General features: G+C 67.1%; 2 protein-coding genes across 3 annotated transcripts; both read right to left on the bottom strand.

The window, feature by feature from the left end:
• Positions 1 to 2,080: 2,080 nt before the first annotated feature.
• On the bottom strand, positions 2,081 to 8,273 carry ANKRD2 (ankyrin repeat domain 2). 2 transcript variants are annotated; one of them, XM_067537016.1, is made up of 9 exons: positions 8,078 to 8,273; positions 7,255 to 7,368; positions 5,369 to 5,521; positions 5,036 to 5,143; positions 4,715 to 4,813; positions 3,631 to 3,729; positions 3,001 to 3,099; positions 2,646 to 2,744; positions 2,081 to 2,283 (listed from the first exon to the last, which is right to left on the bottom strand). In XM_067537016.1, the coding sequence occupies exons 1-9, from the start codon at positions 8,144 to 8,146 to the stop codon at positions 2,185 to 2,187; spliced, it is 939 nt and encodes a 312-aa protein (XP_067393117.1). In that variant the 5' UTR covers positions 8,147 to 8,273; the 3' UTR covers positions 2,081 to 2,184. The 2 variants fall into 2 exon arrangements, with proteins under 2 accessions (XP_067393117.1, XP_067393118.1); XM_067537017.1 differs by lacking the exon at positions 2,646 to 2,744.
• A 2,064-nt stretch (positions 8,274 to 10,337) lies between these two features.
• UBTD1 (ubiquitin domain containing 1) lies at positions 10,338 to 19,362 on the bottom strand. Its single transcript, XM_067536997.1, has 3 exons — positions 19,175 to 19,362; positions 12,463 to 12,690; positions 10,338 to 11,567 (listed from the first exon to the last, which is right to left on the bottom strand). Exons 1-3 carry the CDS (start codon positions 19,242 to 19,244, stop codon positions 11,182 to 11,184), a joined length of 684 nt encoding a protein of 227 aa, XP_067393098.1. The 5' UTR covers positions 19,245 to 19,362; the 3' UTR covers positions 10,338 to 11,181.
• Between the last annotated feature and the right edge of the window lie 249 nt (positions 19,363 to 19,611).

The following is a 19,611-nucleotide window of genomic DNA, read 5'->3' as shown; positions in this document are numbered from 1 at the left end:
AGCCATAAACCAGGGAAAGGTGGGGCTGGAAGGGACCTCGAGAGGTCAGCTGGTCCAGCCCCCGCGCTAGACAGGACTTATTATCTAGCCCAGCCCTGATGGTGTCCGACCTGCTCTTCAAAACTTCCCGTGACAGAGCCTCCCTGGCCCCTCAGGCCATTGTTCCAGCGCTGCCCTGCCCCGACAGGGCATGTTCCCTCACGTCCCAGCTAAGGCCACGTCCACACTAGCCAGCTGAGACCCAGCTGGGCTGATGCAGCTGCACCATTGGACGGTCTCCGGTGTAGCCGCTCTCCCGTCAACAGAATGAACCTCCCCTGGGAGCGGCGGAGCTGTGCACACTACCACTTACACCAGTGTGACGTCTGTCACTCAGGTGTGTTCCTGTCACACCTGCGCACGCTAACGACTTGTGCTAAACAATCTGCCTCACCTGGTGTTGAGCTGGGACCTCGGAGTGCCTTTCCCAGCCCCGAGGCAGAGCTGTGTGTATCTCGAGAGCTGGCCTCTCTCCCCGCCAGGCGCCGGTCCAGTAAAAGGGATCACCGCCCCCGCCTGGGCTCTCCGATGGCCTTGGACCTACACCGCTACGCCAGCCCGCACACACGGACAGTTAAAAGAGAAGGCAATTGCGGCTGGGCTGGCCACCTTTCACACGGCACTGAGAGCCAGGCCACCAAGGAGCCGCGTGAGCACGCGTTCTGTTCCATGGAGATGCGCCCACAGATGGACGAGGGGGTAGGGGAGACAGCCCGTGTGAGGAACGGGTGCGTGAGACCCGCTGGCTAAGAGAGGCCATCACGTCAGACTGAAGGAAAAAGACAGGACGACTCAAGAGGGAGGGGTGGGGCGTCCCAGAGGAGTGGGGTGATTGTGACAGAATGTGCCGTGGCCACACCCTACCACTGTTGTAATAATCTGTGTTTATTACCGCCCACCCCCACCTGCGCACAGGTGTGCCTGTCAGGGAACTCCTGGTTTGCTGCTCAGTGTTGTCCTGTGGCAACGTTGTGTGAAGTTAGAAATGCCGCTGTTGGGGGTGGGCGGGTAACACACGATCTGTCGCACACCAAGCGTCTGGGCTCGGCTTAGTCTGCATTTCAGGAAGCAGGAAGGGAAGCAAAGGAAGCTCAGACAGGCGAGGAAAAGGCAGCAGGGAACATCTTTCCCCACTGACTTTTTGTCTCCTGGTTCCCTTGTTGCAAATCTGGTTTTCCAAAGAGGGACTCAAACTCTAAAAAGGAGGGGCAAACACCCCGAGGCCGGGTCCTGCCCCGCAAGTCTCTGCACCTAACGCACCAGAGAAGGGGCAGGTGGTGAGACACTTCGCTTCCATCTGGGAGCGTTTGTTACGTTCGGCACCAGACGTGTTTACACTTCATTTTCTTGGAACCCTCCTGACTTTCAGGCCCCATTCCTGGGACACACTGCACAGCTCCCGCTGAGGTCAATACACCTCTTTTATCTACTCCAGTGTGTTTAAAGTGAAGTGGCTGGGAAACTCCATTCGGGGCAGCAAGTTGTGCGTGTAACATTTCTGTGACAGACATACCGGACTGCCTGTACAGGTGTCTTGTCTGGGAGAGGGCTGGGTAGCGCAGGACGACATTTCGGGGGGGATCTAAGCTGGGGGCGTAGGGGTCACTCTGCAGTGTAACCGGGCTGGCTGCAGCACACACAGCTGGGTGTGATTTGCACACTGGAGGCTGTTTGTGTGGCGGCACTGGCAGTCCAGGCTGGAGACACAACAGCCTGGTGTTTTGAAGGGCCCCCAGGTTGGAGGGCAGGGGTGACCCAGCTTCTCACTGGGCTGGGTTGTACCTGGTTTGCCCCAGCGATGGAGGGCCTGGCACTGCCCAGAGCGCTGGGGAGGGCAGGATGAGGAGAGCAGACCCCATCCGATGGGACTGATGCAAGGAAAAAGAATCCAGAGAGAAAATGGCGCAGCCCAGCCCGAGGGACGACACGGGCCCAGCCCAGCAAACCCCCCCTGCCCCTGCGGGACGATACGGGCCGGCAGGGTAACACCTGCCCCTGCAGCCCCAGCTTGCTCCGGACCCTGCGTACTCATTTACTGGTTTATTCCTAGGCTCACACAGCTGAGTTGCACGACGGGTCCCATTCCCCAGAGCCGCGCCATCCCCGGCCCAGCGCCCTGCGGCCCAGCGCCCTGCGGCCCAGCCCTCACACCGGGGCCTCCGTCTCGCCAGGCTCCTGCCTCTCCAGCGCCTGCCGGGTGTCTGCCTGCCAGAGCTGCACCAGATCTGTGGGGGTCTTTCCTGCCTGTGGGGGGAGAGAGGGGGCAGAGGGTGAGACGAGCTGGCCCCACCTGCTCCACAGACATCAGCAGCAGGGAGCAGCCCAGCTGGGGCCAGACCATGACATGTGGGAGATGCCGTGACCTGCCACCCTCCAAGTACTGAAGAGGGGTCAGGTTCCCGCCGCACGGCACATGGGCGGCCCTGGGGACTGAGCCGCGGCCCTTCTCCCCGCCCCAGGCTCTGCCTCCCGAAGGAGAATCCGCCGCTGGCCACAGAAGCAAGGCTCTCATCGCAGCACATGGGGCTGCCCCCCTCCCGCCCCCTTCGCCCAGGCAGCAGCAGGGGGAGCCGGCCCGCTGGGGGGCCAGCCCGTGCCGCACTCACCAGGTTCTGGGCCATCATGTCCGCCCCATAGAGGATCAGCATCTTAATGATCTTGTAGCGGTTGAGGCGCACGGCATCGTGCAAGGCGCTATCTCCCTCCTGCGAGGCACAGAGCGCGTGGGCGTCACGAGGCACCCCCGCCCTGCAGCCCCCCCGGGGCAATAGGTGCAGCTGCCCCGCCCCCACACCCAAAAGGAGCCCGGCCTGGATCCCTGGGGCAGGAAGGCAGAGCCCTGAGTGCGCAGCTCACGCGCATGCGCCAGGCCTGGTGCCACGGGGACTGCTGGGGGGAACAGCGGGGCCATGTCCGTGTGGGGGCAGCACTGCTTGGGGGGGATGTGGGGGGGGCTCTTACCCTGTCCCGGGAGTTGACGTCCACCCCAGCGTTGATCAGATGCTCCACGATATCTGCCTGCCCCGTCCGGGTCGCCACGTGCAGTGGGGTGCTCATGAGCTGAGTATAGGAGGTGTGGGGGGGGGGGGGCACCGGGGTTAGCTCCCAGTGCTTTAAACCAACCCCTCCAGACAGCAAAGTGCTGCAGTCTCATCGCTACCCACCCCACAGGCCCCCTGCCCCCCCAGTGCCACCGCCCTGCCCCCCCACCCCACGCCACTGCCCTGCCCCCTGTCCTCACAGCCCTGCCCCCCCACCCCACCCCACAGCCCTGCCCCCTGCCCTCACCACCCCCCACCCCACCTCACCCCACAGCCCTGCCCCCTGCCCTCACAGCCCTGCCCCCCACCCCACCTCACCCCACAGCCCTGCCCCCTGCCCTCACAGCCCTGCCCCCCACCAAATCTACCACAGCCCTGCTCCAACCCCCACCACCCCACCCTGCCCCCCCCACAAATTCACCAGAGTCCTGGCCCCCCACCCCTACCCACCCATCACAACCCTGCCCCCCCACACCCATTGCCAGGCCCCCTCCACCCTATGCCAGCCACCCCCCCCCCCCAGTGCTGCCATGGCCCCAGCCGGCCCCACCTTATCTTTCAGGTTGAGGTTGGCGCCTCGGTCCTGCAGCAGCTTCACCGCCTCCAGGTGCCCGCCCCGGCAGGCCCAGTGCAGGGCCGTGCAGTCCAGCTGCACCAGCAAGAGGCAGACCCCGCTCAGGACGGCAGCAGCAATGCCGGCGCCCCCTGCCCCTGCCAGCCCCCCACCCTGCACCCCTCACCCACACTAGCACTGCCCCCTCCAGGCCCGCCGCCAGCCCGGGAAACCCTTGGATTGGCTGCCTGCCTCGCCACCCCGCCTCCTGGGGAAGGGCAGCCAATCAGAGCTGCTGCAGAAGGCAGGTGGCGCTCTCCCTTCCCCCAGGAGCCAGGGGGGCTTGGGGTAGAGGAGGGGGAGCAGAAAGAGCCCAGCAGCTCAGGCCATCGCCACCCCCCCATCCTGTGAGCAATGGGCCAGTCCGCTCCCTGCACCCCTCCCCTGCTGTGAGCAATGGGCCAGTCCGCTCCCTGCATCCACCCCCCCGCTGTGCGCAATGGGCCAGTCCGCTCCCTGCACCCCTCCCCCACTGTGAGCAATGGGCCAGTCCGCTCCCTGCTCCCCCTCCCCCGCTGTGAGCAATGGGCCAGTCCGCTCCCTGCTCCCCTCCCCCGCTGTGAGCAATGGGCCAGTCCGCTCCCAGCCCCCCACTCCCAGCCCTGGGGCCAGCTTGCTGATCCCTAGAGCTGCAGCAGGAGCAGGCTGCCCCGGGGGATGTGGGGCTGGGGGAGATGGGGTGCAGCTGGGGAGCCCCTGCCGTGGGGCAGAATGTGCATGGGCAGCCCTGGGTCGGCCTCCCAGGCTGGCTCTGGGTGTGAGTCGAGGTGTAGATGGCCAGGGTTGGTGTCACCAGGTCGGTGCCTGGCACAGCTGTGCAGAGGAAGAGCCGGGCAGTGGCAGCCTGGCAGAGCCTGCCCCCATCAGGGTGCCCCCTGGGCTGTCCGGCCCCACGCCCCCCACCCCAGTGCACTGCTCTGCCCCCTGCTCCGGGACGGATTGGCCGGAGGGCTGCAGGCCGGTGCCAGGCCCGGTGCTGGGCACGGCGCTGCTTCCCGGGCAGGCAGAGAGCCCGTCTCACCCGGTCCTGGAAATCCACTGCGGCGCCGCGCTCCAGCAGCCTGTGCAGGATCTCCACGTGCCCTTCCAGCGAGGCGCGGTGCAGGGCCGTCCGGTGGAACTGGGGCGGGAGGCGGCAGAGACACAGGCGTCAAAGCGCTCCGAGCCAACGCTGCAACACCAGCCCGGGCAGCTACGGCCACCAGCCCGCCCACGGGGGAGCCGTGTCCCGCCCACGGGCCCGGCCTGCTCGGTGTCGGGCGCAGGCTGGCAGGGCCCCGAGATCCACCGCCCGGTTCCGGGGTGGCTGGGCCGGGCGAGGGAGGGAGGGAGGGGCTGTTACCTCATCACAGGTGTCAGGGGAGCCCCCGTCCCCCAGGAACTTCTCGATGACACGCAGCTTGCCCTCCACGGCTGCCCGCAGGAACGCCTCCTCCTCCACGGGGCCCACCTGCGGGATGGACGGGACGGCGGCTCAGGGGGCCTGTGCCCATGGGGCAGCTCCATGGCCCTGGCCCCAGCCCCCCAGGTGCTCTCACTGGGAAGGGGCTAGTCTACTCTGTGTGCCACAGCCCGGCTGGCACAGACCCACACCCTGCGTGGCTTGGGCAGAGGACACGTCGCCCCCGCTAGCCCGTGGGCCTTGCTCCCCCCGGAGCCCTCCCCTCCCCCTTACGATCTCCTCCGGCTCCGGCTCTGGCTCCGGCGCCGCTTTCTCCTCCTTGCGCTTCCTGCGTGTCTTGCGCAGCTCGATGAGGTACTGGAGGCCGCCCACCCCGATGATCTCCCGGCGCAGGTCCAGCGAGCTCTTCCGCTCCCGCCCTTGGCCCTGCGGAGAGGGGGCGGCTGAGCGTGGGGCCCGCGGGCGAAGCGGTGCTGGAGCCCCTGTGGGCACAGCCTGCTGGGGGCACCGGACGCCTGGGTCCCTACCCAGTAGCGCCCACTTCCTGGCTTTAAACAAGCAGGATGTGGGAAGGGACCCCAGCCCCTCGCAGACTGCCTGGCCCCTGGTCCTGACCCCCAACCCACCCCCCGACCTCCTCTCAATTTTCTGGCCCCTTGGCAACCACCCAGCCCCTGGCCCTCATCAAACCCTCAGCCTAACCCCTCCCCGAATGCCTGGTCCGGACCTCTGGCCTCTTACCTCCCCCTCGCTGACCGCCCAGCCCCAGCCCTGACCCCCAACCAGCTGATCCCTCCCATCACAGACAGCCTGACCCCAGCCGCCCAGGCAGGGCCCAAGCCCAACAGAGGGAAGCCACATGGGGCAGCGCCGGCTGCCTGGCAGGGGGGCGGAGGTCCCTGCCCAACACCCCGCGGTTTGCTCCCACACCCCATGGGAGGTGGCGTGGCTTGGGGGTGCAGAGACCAGCCCCAGCCAGGCAGGCCTGCGGGGGCATCAGCATAGAAGGGCAGAGCCCAGCCCCGCTCCTGTGCTGGGGTCCCCATGGGGCTCTGCACAGCACTGGGACCCCCCCCCACCCCCAGCCTTCTGAGCAAGGGGCTGCTGGGATGCAGTCGGATTTCAGTGTCCAGAATTTGGGCAGGGCAGACCTGCCCCCGGGTCCATCCAGGCCAGCCCCTGCCCCTCTGTCTGTCCAACAGGCGGCTGGCTGGTCCTCTGGCTGGCACTGCCTCCTGACTGCCATGGGTTCCTTCTCCGCACCCCATCGCCCCCACCTCACCTGGCCCCGACCCAGCCTGCAGCTTGGACATGGATCATAGACTCAGAGAAGATGAGGGTTGACAGGGACCTCAGGAGGTGTCTACTCCATCCCCTCCTCACAGCAGGACCAACCCCAACTAAACCATCCCAGCCAGGGTTTCTGCTGAGAAACGGGCCACCCATGGTCGTTGGTTGCTAGGTAGCAAAGGCCCAGTGATTGGGTTTTGAGAATCAGAGAATCATAGGGCTGGAAGGGAGCTCAGGAGGTCATCTAGTCCCACCCCCTGCTCAAAGCAAGACCAACCCCAACTAAATAATCTCAGCCAGGGCTTTGTCAAGCCAGGCCTTAAAAACCTCTAAGGATGGAGATTCCCCCACCTCCCTAGGTAACCCATTCCAGTGCTTCACCACCCTCCTAGGGAAAAACTTTTTCCTAATGTCCAACCTAGACCTCCTCCACTGCAACTTGAGACCGTTGCTCCTTGTTCTGTCATCTGCCACCACCGAGAACAGCCTAGCCCCATCCTCCCTGGAACCCCCTTTCAGGTAGTTAAAGGCCGCAATCAAATCCCCCCTCATTTTTCTCTTCTGCAAACTAAACAAGCCTAGTTCCCTCAGCCTCTCCTCATAAGTCTTGTGCTCCAGGGGGAGGGGAAGAGCCCAGACGTGGGGCCAATTCCCTGCTGAACCCCGTGCCCAGCACATGCCCGGGTACCCCTCAGTGCCCAGACCTGGACGCTCCTGGCACAGGCTGATGGGCAGGCAGGGGCCAGGACCGTGCAAGCTAGACAGGGCATGGGGCATGGCAGGGCCCAGTGTGCCCGGCTGGGGCGGCTCTGGGGGCAGCCGTGGGGTCCATCTGTGGGGTCCCCAGCAGGGCGGCTGAGCCTGCTCACCTTGAGCCCCTCGATGCCCCAGTGGACGGGGCCGCGGCGCTTCTCGTCCTGCAGCTCCGGTGTGTCCATTCTGGCCACCACGGGCGGCGTCTCCGGGGCCTGGCTCTGGAGCCGCTGTAAAGCCAAGTAGACAAGCCAGCGGGCTGTAGGCTAAGCCTCGACCAGCCCCACACCCTGTGCCCCCCTCAGGAGTCCTCCCCCACCTTTGGGGCTCAGCGTAGGTCCCCTCCTCCCATTGCCCCATGGGCACCGCACCCGCAGCAGGTTTAGCCTGAGTTGCCAAACAGGGGGAGCCCCATAACGGACGGGGGCCTGCCAGCGGCTTGAGCGGGGTCCGCTCATTGGCCGGGACCAGGCTCGTCTCCCCGAGGACCCCGACCGGGGACACCCCAAGCCTGGGTCCCACCCCGAGCAGGAGACCCCATGACACTGCTGGCCTGGGAGTGACCCCCCCTGCGTGCTGCACCCCACACCCTACGCCCCACACCCGCCTGTCTCAAGAGCTTCCAAAACCCTCACTGGGGCAGGGCCTGCCCCCCATGGTCCCTGGCTGCTGCCCAGGCTGGGATTTGCTGCCCTCCCCGCAGGGGCTGAGCCCTGGCCTGGGTCCAGCGCAGACAGAACCGCGCCTGCCTCGCCCCCGGCTCCTGGAGGTTGGTGAGTCCGGGCTGGGACCCAGCCAAGGTGCCCTGGGCCCATGGTGACAGGCACAAGAAATCAGCGGTAATGCAGCCCTGCAGAGAGCTGCCAGCCCAGCCCAGCCCCCCGGTCCCTAGAGCCCAGCCCAGCTCCTGGGCCCGCGTTTTGCCCGCCAGTCCCTCACCTCCCATTCCTGCTCCTGCGCCAGCTTCTGGTCAATCAGATCCGTCGCCCACTTCACGCCCTGCTCCATGGCTGCCTCCTCCGTGGGCCGCGCCACACGCCCCCTGCCAGGCGCTGGCGTGCGCCCGAGCCGGCTCCTCTCCTGGGCAGGGACGCTGGCCGTGCCACGGAGCCGCCTGGGGCCCTGTCCCGGAGCTCACGCTGCTGCCGGCACCAGAGCTTTATGCGCTGCCGGTGGAGCGGCCCCTCCGCCCCGGGGAGCCGACAGGTGGGCCTGGCCCACATGACCAGGAGCCTTTGTCATGAGCTCAGCCGGCTGCATTCGCTCACTCCCGCGGCCATCGGTCACCTTCACCAGCGCCTGGCATGGCTTAAAGCGCCCTGCGGCCTGGCCAGCATGCCCAGCGCTTCCACCCGCTCGGCTGCGCAGGGGAGACAGCGCGGGGCCAGGTGCTGCCCGCATTCCTCCGGGCAGGCTGGGTCACACTGGGGCGCTCGGTGCCAGCCCCAGATGGGCACAGCACGGCCCTGGCTGGCTGGGCTGCCCCAGCCCCTGAGAATCCCCCAGCCCGTGGGTGTTTCTGTGAGGCTGCCAGCTCAGGAACGCCCCAGGGTGGCACATGTGGCCCCACGTGAGAAGGGGGCAGCGTCTCTGATCCCCTTGGCCACTCCGGGCGGCTTTGAGGGATAATCTCAGGTGCCAGGAGCCAGCTGCAGGCTCAGACGCAGCCCAGGACTCGCTGCCCGGCCTGCCCCCCCCGGCCGCCTGCCTGGGGAGCCAGGAATAGTTGGTGCTAAGCCAGGCGGGCCGGGCTGCGGGCAGTGCCCGGCTGGGGCGGGTGGGAGCTATTCCTGGCTCGGGGCACATTGCTCAGCTCTCGCTGCTTCATTTCCCCATTTGGCAGATGAGGCCAGCGGCCGCCTGGGCAGGGGCCGAGGGGGGGCCCGGGGAGGCAGGACGGGCTGTGCCCAGGGGCAGGTCACACACGGGAGCTAACCCGTGTTGGCAGAAGCCATGCCTGGGGTCAGCGCGGGTCACTGGGGACTCACAGGTTCTGCTCCCCACACGCTGGGGGCTGGTGAAACACCAAGCGGGGGGGGCTCTCCAACCCCCACTTTTCATGGGATGTGACGAGGGCGGCAGCACTTACCCCACGGAGCCGCAGCCCAAGATGTAGGGCGGGCTGTCCTGGGCTGCACAGGTGAGTGGAGTGGGGCAGCTGGGTCACGCCGTGGGCCCCGAGGTTGCCCCAGGGCAGGTGTGACACGCTGTGCCCCATGTGCACCCGCAGGGTGTGATCTGTGTCTCATTCGTGGTCACCCTGGCAGTGTAACCGTGTGTGGCTGACGCAGAGTGCGCCATGGCAGGTCTTTCTGGGATGCCCACGACACACTGAACATTTCCTGCAGTGTCACACACGCACAGATGTGAAACCGCTGTGTCATAGCCCCCACGTGTGTCTGACAGGCTGGACTAGCTGCAGACAGACACACAGCTGGGTTACAGCCCCGCAGAGCCCTGCACACAGGAACGCTGGACTGGCCTGAGCACCTGTGAGCGCTTTGGCCGCCCATGGCCGGACAGGGCCGATCACCTGACCCAGGGGTCGAGGAAACGTGTTAAAAGCTGGGGTGTCTTTATCTCAGGCTCGAGTCTCCCTGGGAACCCATCTTCTCAGCCACACCAAAGACTGAGAATCTACCCCGGGGGGACCTGGTAGCTGGAGGCATCGCAGCCGGCCTGTGGGGTAAGCTGGCATCACAGATAAACCACTGCAATGGTCATCTCAGTTCCGGCTGCGCGTTACCTTTCAGTTAATTGTGAGCAGCTCCTTGACGCATGATTAATGTCTTGGTTTATATCACTTGGACTTAGGGTCACTTCAAATCTTGCTGTCGTCAATAAACTTATGTTTGTTTTATCTAACGCAGGGCGTGTGGGTTGAGTGTGCGCAGAGACCTCACGCAGGGACAGAGCTGGTGCCTAGCAATGTCTGTGATAAACTGACAGACAAGTGTACAGGAGCTGGCAGGGTGCAGCACTGAACCCTGTCAGACGGCAGTTCTCAGGGTCACATCTGGGACTGGGGGTGGTGGCTGGGGTCTATCCCATGAGTGGCTGGCCAGAAGTACTCCTTCACTGGGCCAGGGACCCATTACTCGCGGGAGGCTGGGTGTGGGCCGACCCAGGAGTGGGTGGTTCACACAGCACAGCGGGGTAAGTTGGGGCCCAGGAGTGAGAATTGGGGTGACACAGCGACACACCAGTCCAGATTGCAGGGGGAGAAGCAGCAGGGGGATGGCTCAGAGCTACTGGGATGGAGGGGCAGGGGTGAGGCCGGGTACCCCGCCCAGCAGGGGCCAGTGGCTGGGCTTGGAGGGGCAGCGTTGAAGGACCAGTCCCTGGCCCGCAATGCGTCCTGGCCCGGCTGCCCCCGGCAGACGCAAAAGCAGGCGCAGGAGGCAGCAGGGCTGGGGGCAGCCGAAAAGGCTTTATTGATAAATATGCAGAGACCCTTAGACGCCAGGAGAGCTGCCCCCAGCCCATCCCACGCCCCGCCTGCCTGGGGGACGCTGGCTGCGCCTCTGGCCGGGCGACGTGCGGAGGGGCTAGTGCCCACGCTTGCTCGCCGTGGAAGCAGGCTCGGGAGGGCAGCCTGAGGCACCAGGCACTGTGGGCATGGCAGGCTCCCTGCGCCCTGGGAACGCGGCTCCCACAGGAAGCAATTTGGTCTCAAACCTCGAAACCGCTTTACGAGAGCATCCAAGTGTGGACTGGTTGAGACAGGCCCCGCCCACCCCAACAGGCCTTCACACGAGATATGGGGCAGCCTGCTGGGTACAGACCTCCTCCCGGGAAGGGGCTTTGAGTGGGGGCTGCCATGTTCTGGTGCCAGCGAGCCCCCCACCCCGGGGACAGCAGCAGCAGGCACGAAGAGAGCGGGGAGGATCGACGCAGAGCAGAGGCGAGTGCGAGTCCCGCCTTGCCCGGGGCTGTGTGGCCAGCCGTGCCCGGCCAGCGAGCGTCTCTGGGGAGGAGCCGTCCCCGCTCGCTGGCTCTGAGGGCCCCCCCCAGCTGTCCCCTGCGCCCGCCCCCAGCCCAGCTCAGTTCCTGGGCGCCAGCGGCTGGTTCACGATCACCTGGATGACAAAGTCCTTCTGGATCTTGGTTTCGTGCAGCGGCGTGCGGTCCGTCAGCAGCTTGCCGGAGAAGAACCAGCGCTGCCAGCCCGGCTCGATGCCCTCCTGCGCGTGCAGCTGCTTCTTCAGCTGCCCGACAGTGCTGGCCATGCTGGCGCTCAGCTTCAGGTCCTTGCCGGTGGAGAGCCGCACCCTGAGCGGGAACTCGCGCCGGGCGCTGGGCGCCGGCTCCGGGGGCTCCGCGCTCTCCTCGCTGCTCCGCTCCAGGATGAGGTTGACGGGCGGCGCCAGGCAGTACACGGGCAGCTGGTAGCGGGTCCCCAGCTCGTCGTAGCACTCGGTCAGGGAGCCTGCGCGGGAGCCGGCCATGCCGGCAAAAGGGTGAGGGGAAGCAGCGACGGGACCGGAGGCAGGGACAGCGCACAGGAGCCACCAGCAACGCAGACCTCAGCCCCATGGCTTTCCAGCCCAGCACACTCAAACCCACCTCCTTTTCCTGTCCGACCACCCAGAGCCCCTGTGCTCCTGCCCCACGGGGAGCGCAGGCTCAGCCCCCATGGCTCAGCCCCACGGAGCCGGCTGGGGGGACCTGGGGGTCCAGGACTAGGCACAGTCAGGCCCCCCCGACCTCCCCAGCTTTTCGTCCAAGTCAGGGAGAAGCCCCCTGCCCCCGTGCCTGGATCTGAGCTGAGGGAGACCCTGACCCTGTGTGGGGTGAGGGGTCCGGGAGCCCCTGCCCCCACAGCAGGGCTGGCTGGCTGTGGGCTGGGGCCCAGAGAGCCTCTGCAGGCGGATGGTCCGGGTCTCGGTCCAGGGGTGACCGGTCAGTGACCATCCCTAAGCACTGAGCCCTGCCTGGGCCCTGGGGCCAGCGGGGCTCGAACCCCCGGAGCCCGCTCATGGGGTGTGATGTGCCAACTGGCCACCAGGTGGCGGTGGCGATGGCAGCCCGGGGTGACCCCCTCCCTGCCTGGGGCACCCCCAGGGCAGGGCCCACTCCTGGGTCACCCCCGCCCTGGCCAGGCTCCAGCCCGCCCTGGCCTCCCCGCTGACATCTTAGTGTCACCTGGTCCCCGGGATGAGCTGCCCCCAGTTGTGTCCCCCCTGCTGTGCGGGAACCAGGACCCCCCCCCCCCCCCCCCCCAGTTGCCACTCCTGCAGCACCGCGGGCCCGTCCCCGCCCAGGGGTCCCCGTCCCCGCCCCCCATGTGCTCCCAGCCCACCCCACGGCCCCGTCCCGCCTACCGTGGGGCAGGGTGATGCTGGCGCCGTCGATGATGGCCTGGGCCAGCCCATGGTCGTTGGCCTCCACGGCGCAGGCAGCCGCCTTCAGGGCGTCCCAGATCTCCGTGCGGCCCTCGAAGGCGGGCGCCGTGTCCCAGAACTCGTCCCGCTTGCTGCGCAGCTGCCCGTCCGTCATGGGGTAGTCGCTCTTCCACTTGGGCCGCTCCTTCCGCAGGGGCTCGTTGCGGCCTGGGGGAGGGGAGCAGAGCTCAGCCGGGGCCCTGGAGCCCCCCACACACCCCCTGCCCTGGCACAGCTGGGCCAGCCCCCCGCACTGCTGCAGTCTGTGCTCACTGCCCTCCCGCACCCAGCGCCGAGGGACCGGGGCCTCGAACCCCACCACGGGTGCCAGCATTGCCCATGGGGCAGGGCGAGCTGGGCACCCCGGCCCCTCCGAAGGGGGATGGAGCCTGGCCCAGCCCCTTCCGCTTTCCCGGCCTGGCAGTTCCCCACCAGCTGTGCGGTCCCGACTGGGCAGGGAACACCGGCACGCTGCCAGGGGAGCCTGGCGTAGCACCTGTGTGGGGCAGCGAAGGAGACATGCCTCGCTCCCTGGACCCACAGGGAAGCCTGGCTACAGCGCAGCCCCCAGCCCATGGCCACGGGGCGTGCACGCGCCTCCCCGGCCGACGAGTGGCAGCTCAGCCTGCCCACGGGCCCAAGGTGCCACGGTCGGCTCCGGCTCGCAGAGAGGGGCCCGCGGGAACGGCCTGGCAGCTCTCTGCCACTGCCCCCCGCAGGGAGTCGTGCCCAGGGAGACAGGGACACGGGAGTTACTTATCGCTGCCTTGAATCGCCTCGTTCCGGGCAGACCCCGGGCCTCAGGCAGGAAAACCCAGACAGATTGGGCCACTTCCTGCGCTCGGGGCCAGGCCAACAGGATCCAGGGTGCCGGCAATTTGCCCTCCGCCCCCCACCGGGGCAGGGGCAAGACCTCCTAGCCCTGGCGTCACTGACAGCAGCCCGGCCGGATCCCGAAGTGCGGCTGCTCCCTGCCCCCTATGGAATGAGAGCGGCTAGGTGGAGACCCAGTGTCTGCCCCTGGCCCCCCAGCCTGGCACTCACCAGCGAGGGCAGGGGCTCAGCTCTGCCCCCGGCTGGCCCCACACAATGGCTGCTGACCGGCCGGGTCTCCAGCCACATCAGACAGCCTTCGCTGCTGGCAGTCATTGCCCCGGCGAGCCCAGCAGCAAAGGCTAGGGCAGGCCGGGGCTGGGCTCCTGCAGGGCACGCGGGGGGAAGCGTGTCCCGCTGTGGCAGGGGCCGGGGGTGAGGCCGTGGGGTTTACATGCCGCCTTCCCCAGCACGTGAGGAGGAGATGGAAATTCAGCCCTTCCGCCCCGTGCCCGCTCACCAGCAGGCAGCAGCCCCAGGCAGGTACCCAGGGGTGTGGGGAGATCCCAGAGCAGGGCGGGACGCCGTGAGCCCCCAGCAACCACCCCCGGCGCACACCAGCTCTGAGGGGGGGCTCCAGGGGAGCAGTGCCCCCGGCTGGCTCCCCTCTCAGGCGCAGCGGCTGAGTCTATGGCTGTGCGGCTGGGCACGGCCCCTCCTGTCACTGCCGGCTGGGAGCCCGGCAGGGAACAGAGCACGCTGCGTGGAGGTCGCCGGCCTGGCCGTGGCATTTCTATGTCACGAGCAGGGGTGACAGCAGCCGTCCCGCGACCCCGCTGAGGAAGGTGGGGGCGGGGGCAGCGCTGAGGGGCGGGCTGAGCCGGGAACAGCTTGTCCGTCTGCAGTAGGTGCAGGGAGCTTCCGAACCCGCCGTGAGCCCGCCTGGAACAGCCCCGGGCAGCCTCTGGCCAGGACAGCAGCACGGCGCTCCCGGGGCAGCAGAGCTCAGCACAGGGCTGCGGGAGGGCGGAGAGGCTGCTCCCTGCTCCACGGGGAAGCAGGTTTGGCTGCGGTGCCAGTCCCTCCCGCCGGGCTGGGAGCAGCAGACCGCCCCGGGCGCCCGACAGAGCGACCCAGGAAGAACAGATCCCAGCACGCAACGCTCCGCCCTGACTGTCAGCCTGGCGAGGCCTGTAGCCTGCATGGGCTGCCCCCCACTAAAGGCAAGGCCACCCGTGAGCTGCACCCCAGGCCACTGCATGCAGCAAGAGCACCGGGGCCAGAGGCCAGGAACCGGACCTGCCTCCCATGCACGCAGCTCCAGGGACCGCCCCGCGCCCAGGGAGAGACGCTCCCCGGGGGCTCTGTGCTCTCAGCTTCCTAGCGCCGAACGCAGGGCAGTGCCCCGGGGCCAGCGCCGGAACGGGCAGCCCTGGACGCCCGCCTTCCCTTCAGTAAGACAGGAGCCGGCGGCACAGCTGGTGGGGAAGTGCCAGGCTGGGAAAGCGGAAGGGGACCCAGCTGGGGCCAGCAGGAACGCAGAGCTGGTTCCTCTGGAGCCTGAGGGGCTTCCCTACCTTAGGCTGTGGGATGGTGCATCGTGGTCACCCCCCTGCCCCCGAGGACTCCCCGGCTTTTGGCTGAAAAGGCTCAGCCCAGGCCAGTCACTGCCAATGCCCTGAACGGCATCTATCCAGCCCCTGCCAGGAGCCAAGGCCTCCCGCGGGCTGGGCTCTGCTCCCCAGTGCTGCCCCTGGCGGAGGCGGGCCCCTGGCGAAGGGGCGGCGTGCGCCTTCCAAGGGCAGCCTGGGGCATGCCCCGAGGGGCCAGGCAGGGCCCAGCTCAGAGGCACCAGCCCATTGCTAAGCTCTGGAGTTGGAAAAGCAAATTGCTCCTCCCGACCCGGCCTGGGAATGGGGCAGGCCAGCACCCGGGCGTCACAGCAGCAGTTACATGGGGGCCAAGGCCTAGACCTTCAGCCTGCAGGGGAGCAGCCTGGTCGCCTGGGAGGCCAGGCACCTGAGATCCCAGCGGGGCCGGGTCACCCAGCGACCGGCCCAGGGAGCTCCGCAGCAAGGAGCTGTTTGTGCAGCTGCTCCCACGCCCACAGAGCTGCGCAAACAACCCGGGCTGGGAGCCGGGACCCCAGGCTAATTAGCGCCCGCGGGGCTGCGAGGAGCCACGCGCCGGCAGGGCTCCGCCGAGGGGATAATTAGGGGGTTTGCTGCCTGCTGTGGTGGGGAGGCAGGGCCTGGGGGAAAGGAGGCAGGAGGGGAAGGGGCAGGCTGGCAGCTGCGTGGGGCGCCGTCCCTGCAGCCGCACCAGCCGGGGCCCTCCAGCGGCACGGATGCTGCGTTGGAGAGGGGCGGCTCTCCTCAGCACACCCCAGCGCCACGTGCCGCAGAGCTGGAGAGGCCTAGGAGGGCTGAGCCGACGGCACCAGCAACAAGCTCGCCGGGGGGCAGAACAGAGCTAGGTCCAGCGAATCCCCTTGCCTCTGCCACACGCCGGGGAAAGGCGGCGAGCAGAGACCCGAGCTGGGAGCGCCCCTTGGCACGGCACGGTTCAGAGGCTGGTGAGAAGCAGGCCCTGGGGACAGCCTGGGTAACCAACGCTGCTTTCACCGGCTGCCCCACGCTCCCGCCCAGCCCCACCGCCCCAGTGACGGTGGCTAGGCCCTACCCCTCTCCCGTTGGCCCAGTAGCTGCTGCGGCCTCCCTAGCCAGGCCTCACCTACCCAGCTCATTCTGCACCCGTCCCTGGGGTGCTGAGCACCTGGCAGGCGTCTCTCGCTCTGCAGGGCCTTTACGTTACGCATTAAACCACGACGTCCCCATGCTCTCTCCAGGCTGCAGGTACCGCGGGCGGCCAGGCTCTGGGGGGGGCGGGGGGCTGAATGCTGACAGGACCCATAAGTACCATCCTCCCACTGGTCACAGCCAGTCCCTTTGCGAACCGCTCCTGCCTACCGGAGCCCAGATGGCCGGCACGCACAGCGCTTGCTCAGGCGGGCCGCAGCACGCATACCACCCTGGTCATGCGGCCGGGAAGGCCAAGGAGCGCAGTTTGCTTTGCCAGTGGTACAGCAGGCCCCTCCGTGCCTAGGTATGCAGAACCCGTGGGGCTGCCGGGGGTCCACCAGCTGATTCCAGTGGCGTTTCCCACCATTGTCCCCCTACCCCCCCGCCATGCCAGCTGCTATGAGGCAGGTCACGAGGGATTTGGAGGCCGGTCCAGTCTGGGGCCCGGGGCACTCTGGCTCCAGCCCTGTCTGTGCTCAGTCCCGGAGCCATGCTGGGATTCTCCTCTTTGGGTGGGTGGGGGGTGGCACTCACAGCCCCTGCTCCCCCGCACCCCTTGACTCCCACTTCCTGTTTTTCCTCTCCTGCTTCCTATAAACACACACACCCGGGCGGGCGTTACCTTGGATGCATGGCACGGGAGGACTGTGACAGGAAGGAAGGGGTGAGTCAGCCCCGCAGCCACCCAGCCCTCAGTCCTGGGGGGGGGCAGGTGCATGGAATGTATGGAGCTGCTTATCACAGGCGTAACATGCAGTCACACCTTGCAGCTGATCGAGCCTCCCACAGTCCCCAGGTGCTTTGCCAACTAAACATCACAACACCTCTCTGAAGGAGGGAGGGACATGCAAGAATCACTTCGCCCACCACTGAAAGGCATCCACCTCTGAGGTGCGGCTTGGCAGCTGTGTAACAGCAAGGGTCCAAGAGCGTCGGACACAAAGCCGTGAACACCACATTCAGCTGAAACAGCAGGAGAACTTCGAGACAGAGCAGTTCTCCGGTTAGAATTCAGCCAGCACACCGGGGCTCACAAAACAACTGTCCAGAATCCCAGGGGATCTTTAAGGATCAGGAGCAGCTGGGGTCTCCTCCCCGAAGAGAAGGGCAAGCTACTCAATCACTAGCACAACGCCACTTCTCCCAGCATTTGGGTTTCCCTGAAAGTCTCCCATCCAAAGTAACCAAGCCCACTCCTGCTTAGCCCAAGATCTGGCAGGTTCTCAGCAGGTGACAGCCTGCCTGCAGGTCCGTGCTGCACGGCTATTTCCTGGGGACCGGCCTTAGATCATCAGTGTTGTGCAGGTATCTGGCTTTGTTGCTAGGTGGCTCAGTCTAGTCCACACTATTTGCACTTGCACAATCCTGACAACACATCAACAGGAACGCCTCTCCGAGCGTGCCCAGGACACATCCCCCGCTGCTCACGGAGTGACGGTTTAAGGTACCTGAAGCACTGGCAGAGGTGACCCTATTTTCCTGTAAACCGAGAAAGCGCTGGGACAGCATCTGCTGCATCGTCTTCAGGAAACGCTGAGGCAGATGGCCTGGCACGCCAGCACCCAGCTGTACAGAGCAGCGGCCCACCTGAGTCGCTGGTTCTGTCTCCAGCAGGAGCCAACGTGTGAAGCGTCACGTGAAGCCTGGTGCAAGGCTGTGCAATTCTACCCCCAAGGGGGTATTTCTCCTTGCCCCCTGGTCATTGCCAGCCTGGGTCCTGAGGATGAAGGGCACTTGGATTTCATGTTCCCCATGTAATCCCAAAGCTCTGCTAGTTCTTCCCTTCTCCCCCCAAACTCCCCCCACAGAAAGATGATTCAGACAACATTCTGGGCCGGATGAAAGCCGGCAATTCATAGCCAGCCCTGCTCCGCATGGGAAAGGCTCCCCAGGCAGCAGGCAACACCACACACCAGGGCTGGATCCTGCTCCCTGGGCAATGAGGATAGGAGAGGCTGATGACTCAGCCCGGGCGCAAAGCACTACCAGCCTGCTGTGGCGTAAGAGACGACCCCACGGCCCGGGCTGGAAGGTCCTGCCATAGCCAGGCACGGCGGGACAAGAGGCAGCCAACGCGCCGGCTGTCTCTCGGACTTGCCCGGCTTTTGTCTCTTGAAGACCAGCCTCTCGCTAAAGCGCAATACTCGGCCCAGACCGGAGCGCACCCTCGCTGCCAACACAGCTCCTGGACACAAGGGACAGCTCATTGCTAGCGCTCTGCACCCCTCCCCAGCAAAGCTGTCCCCACAGGGAAGTGACACTAGCTAAGAGCGGACTTCTCCATTTCTGGGGCAGCGAACGCAGCGTTTCTGGCTGGCACAGGCGCTAGGACGAAACGGTCCCGTCTCTGCCCCGCGCTCTTCCACAGCGTGTTTGACGTGGGTGCGCACAGGCCACAGGCCGAGCCGTCCCAGAGGACGGATGGCGACGGCTCGGTGCTGTCCGGGGCCCGGAGCGGCCTGACACCCAGCTATGAAGTCGGGGGGCCTGGGCTGGGCTGGGCTGCTCTCTCCCAGGGCTAGCGTGTCTGTGCCCTGCTCGCCGGACAGGGACGCTGCCTGACTCCCGCGAGGGGCGGCACCGGGGCGGCAGCGCTGCCAGGCCAGGTCTGTGCCCAGCGGGCACTGGGCGGACAAGGAGCCGCAAGCCTGAAACGGGAGCCCAGGGATGTAGCGACCGGTCACAGAACCGCCCCCAGCCCGCCGGAGGGAGGGAGGGAGGGCGGGCAGGAGAGCGGGCGAGGGTGTCCCAGCCGGCGGGGAGGAAGCCGGGCAGAGCGGGCTGCGCACAGCCAGGGGAGCCGGGTCCCGCACACGCAGCCGGGAGCCGCTCCGGGCCCCCCGCCCTAGCAGAGCCCCCGCTGGGGGGCCAAACGGGCGGCCCGCCCGAGGCTGAGCCGGGTCCGAGTCCCAACAGCGGGCCGGGCCGGGCCAGCCCCCCCAGCCAGACAGACAGCCACCCCCCCGTCCCGGCGCCCCCCCAGCCTGCAGCCCCCCCAGCCGCCCCGGCGCCCCCCCGCCTGCAGCCCCCCCGCTCACCTGCTCGCTTGCGGGGGGGGCCCGGGGCCGCCGGCCGCTCCCCACGCGGCCGCCCGACGCAGCTGCCCATGGCGGAGGCGCCGCCCGGGGGTTCCGGGGGCTCCGGCCGCCGGGGGTTGCCCGGACCGGGCCCTGCAGCCGCTGCCCGCCCGACCGGCTGTGGCCGAGCCCCGGGGGGGCCCCCCCGCTCCGCCTTCCCCAAGCCCCGCCCCCTACCCAAGCCAGGCCAATGAGAGGAAGGGGGTGGAGCTTAGGGTGACACCCCCTCCCTTTCACCTCAGCCCCTCCGCTCTGTCTGCCCCGCCCCTCGAGTCACAAGCCCCGCCCTTTATCCAAGCTCCTCCCCCAGGCGCTGAACTCACCCCGCCTCGGCGCACGCGCAGTGGCATTTCCGCGCCCATCCGGCCCCGTTTGTCACGTGGTCGGTCTTGCCCGGG

This window comes from Emydura macquarii, unplaced genomic scaffold (genome assembly GCF_026122565.2).
Source record: "Emydura macquarii macquarii isolate MOO-44397 ecotype Brisbane River unplaced genomic scaffold, CSIRO-AGI_Emac_v2 contig_3692, whole genome shotgun sequence".
In the NCBI taxonomy this organism is placed as follows: Eukaryota; Metazoa; Chordata; order Testudines; family Chelidae; genus Emydura; species Emydura macquarii.
This window is presented reverse-complemented; position numbering and strand designations above follow the sequence as displayed.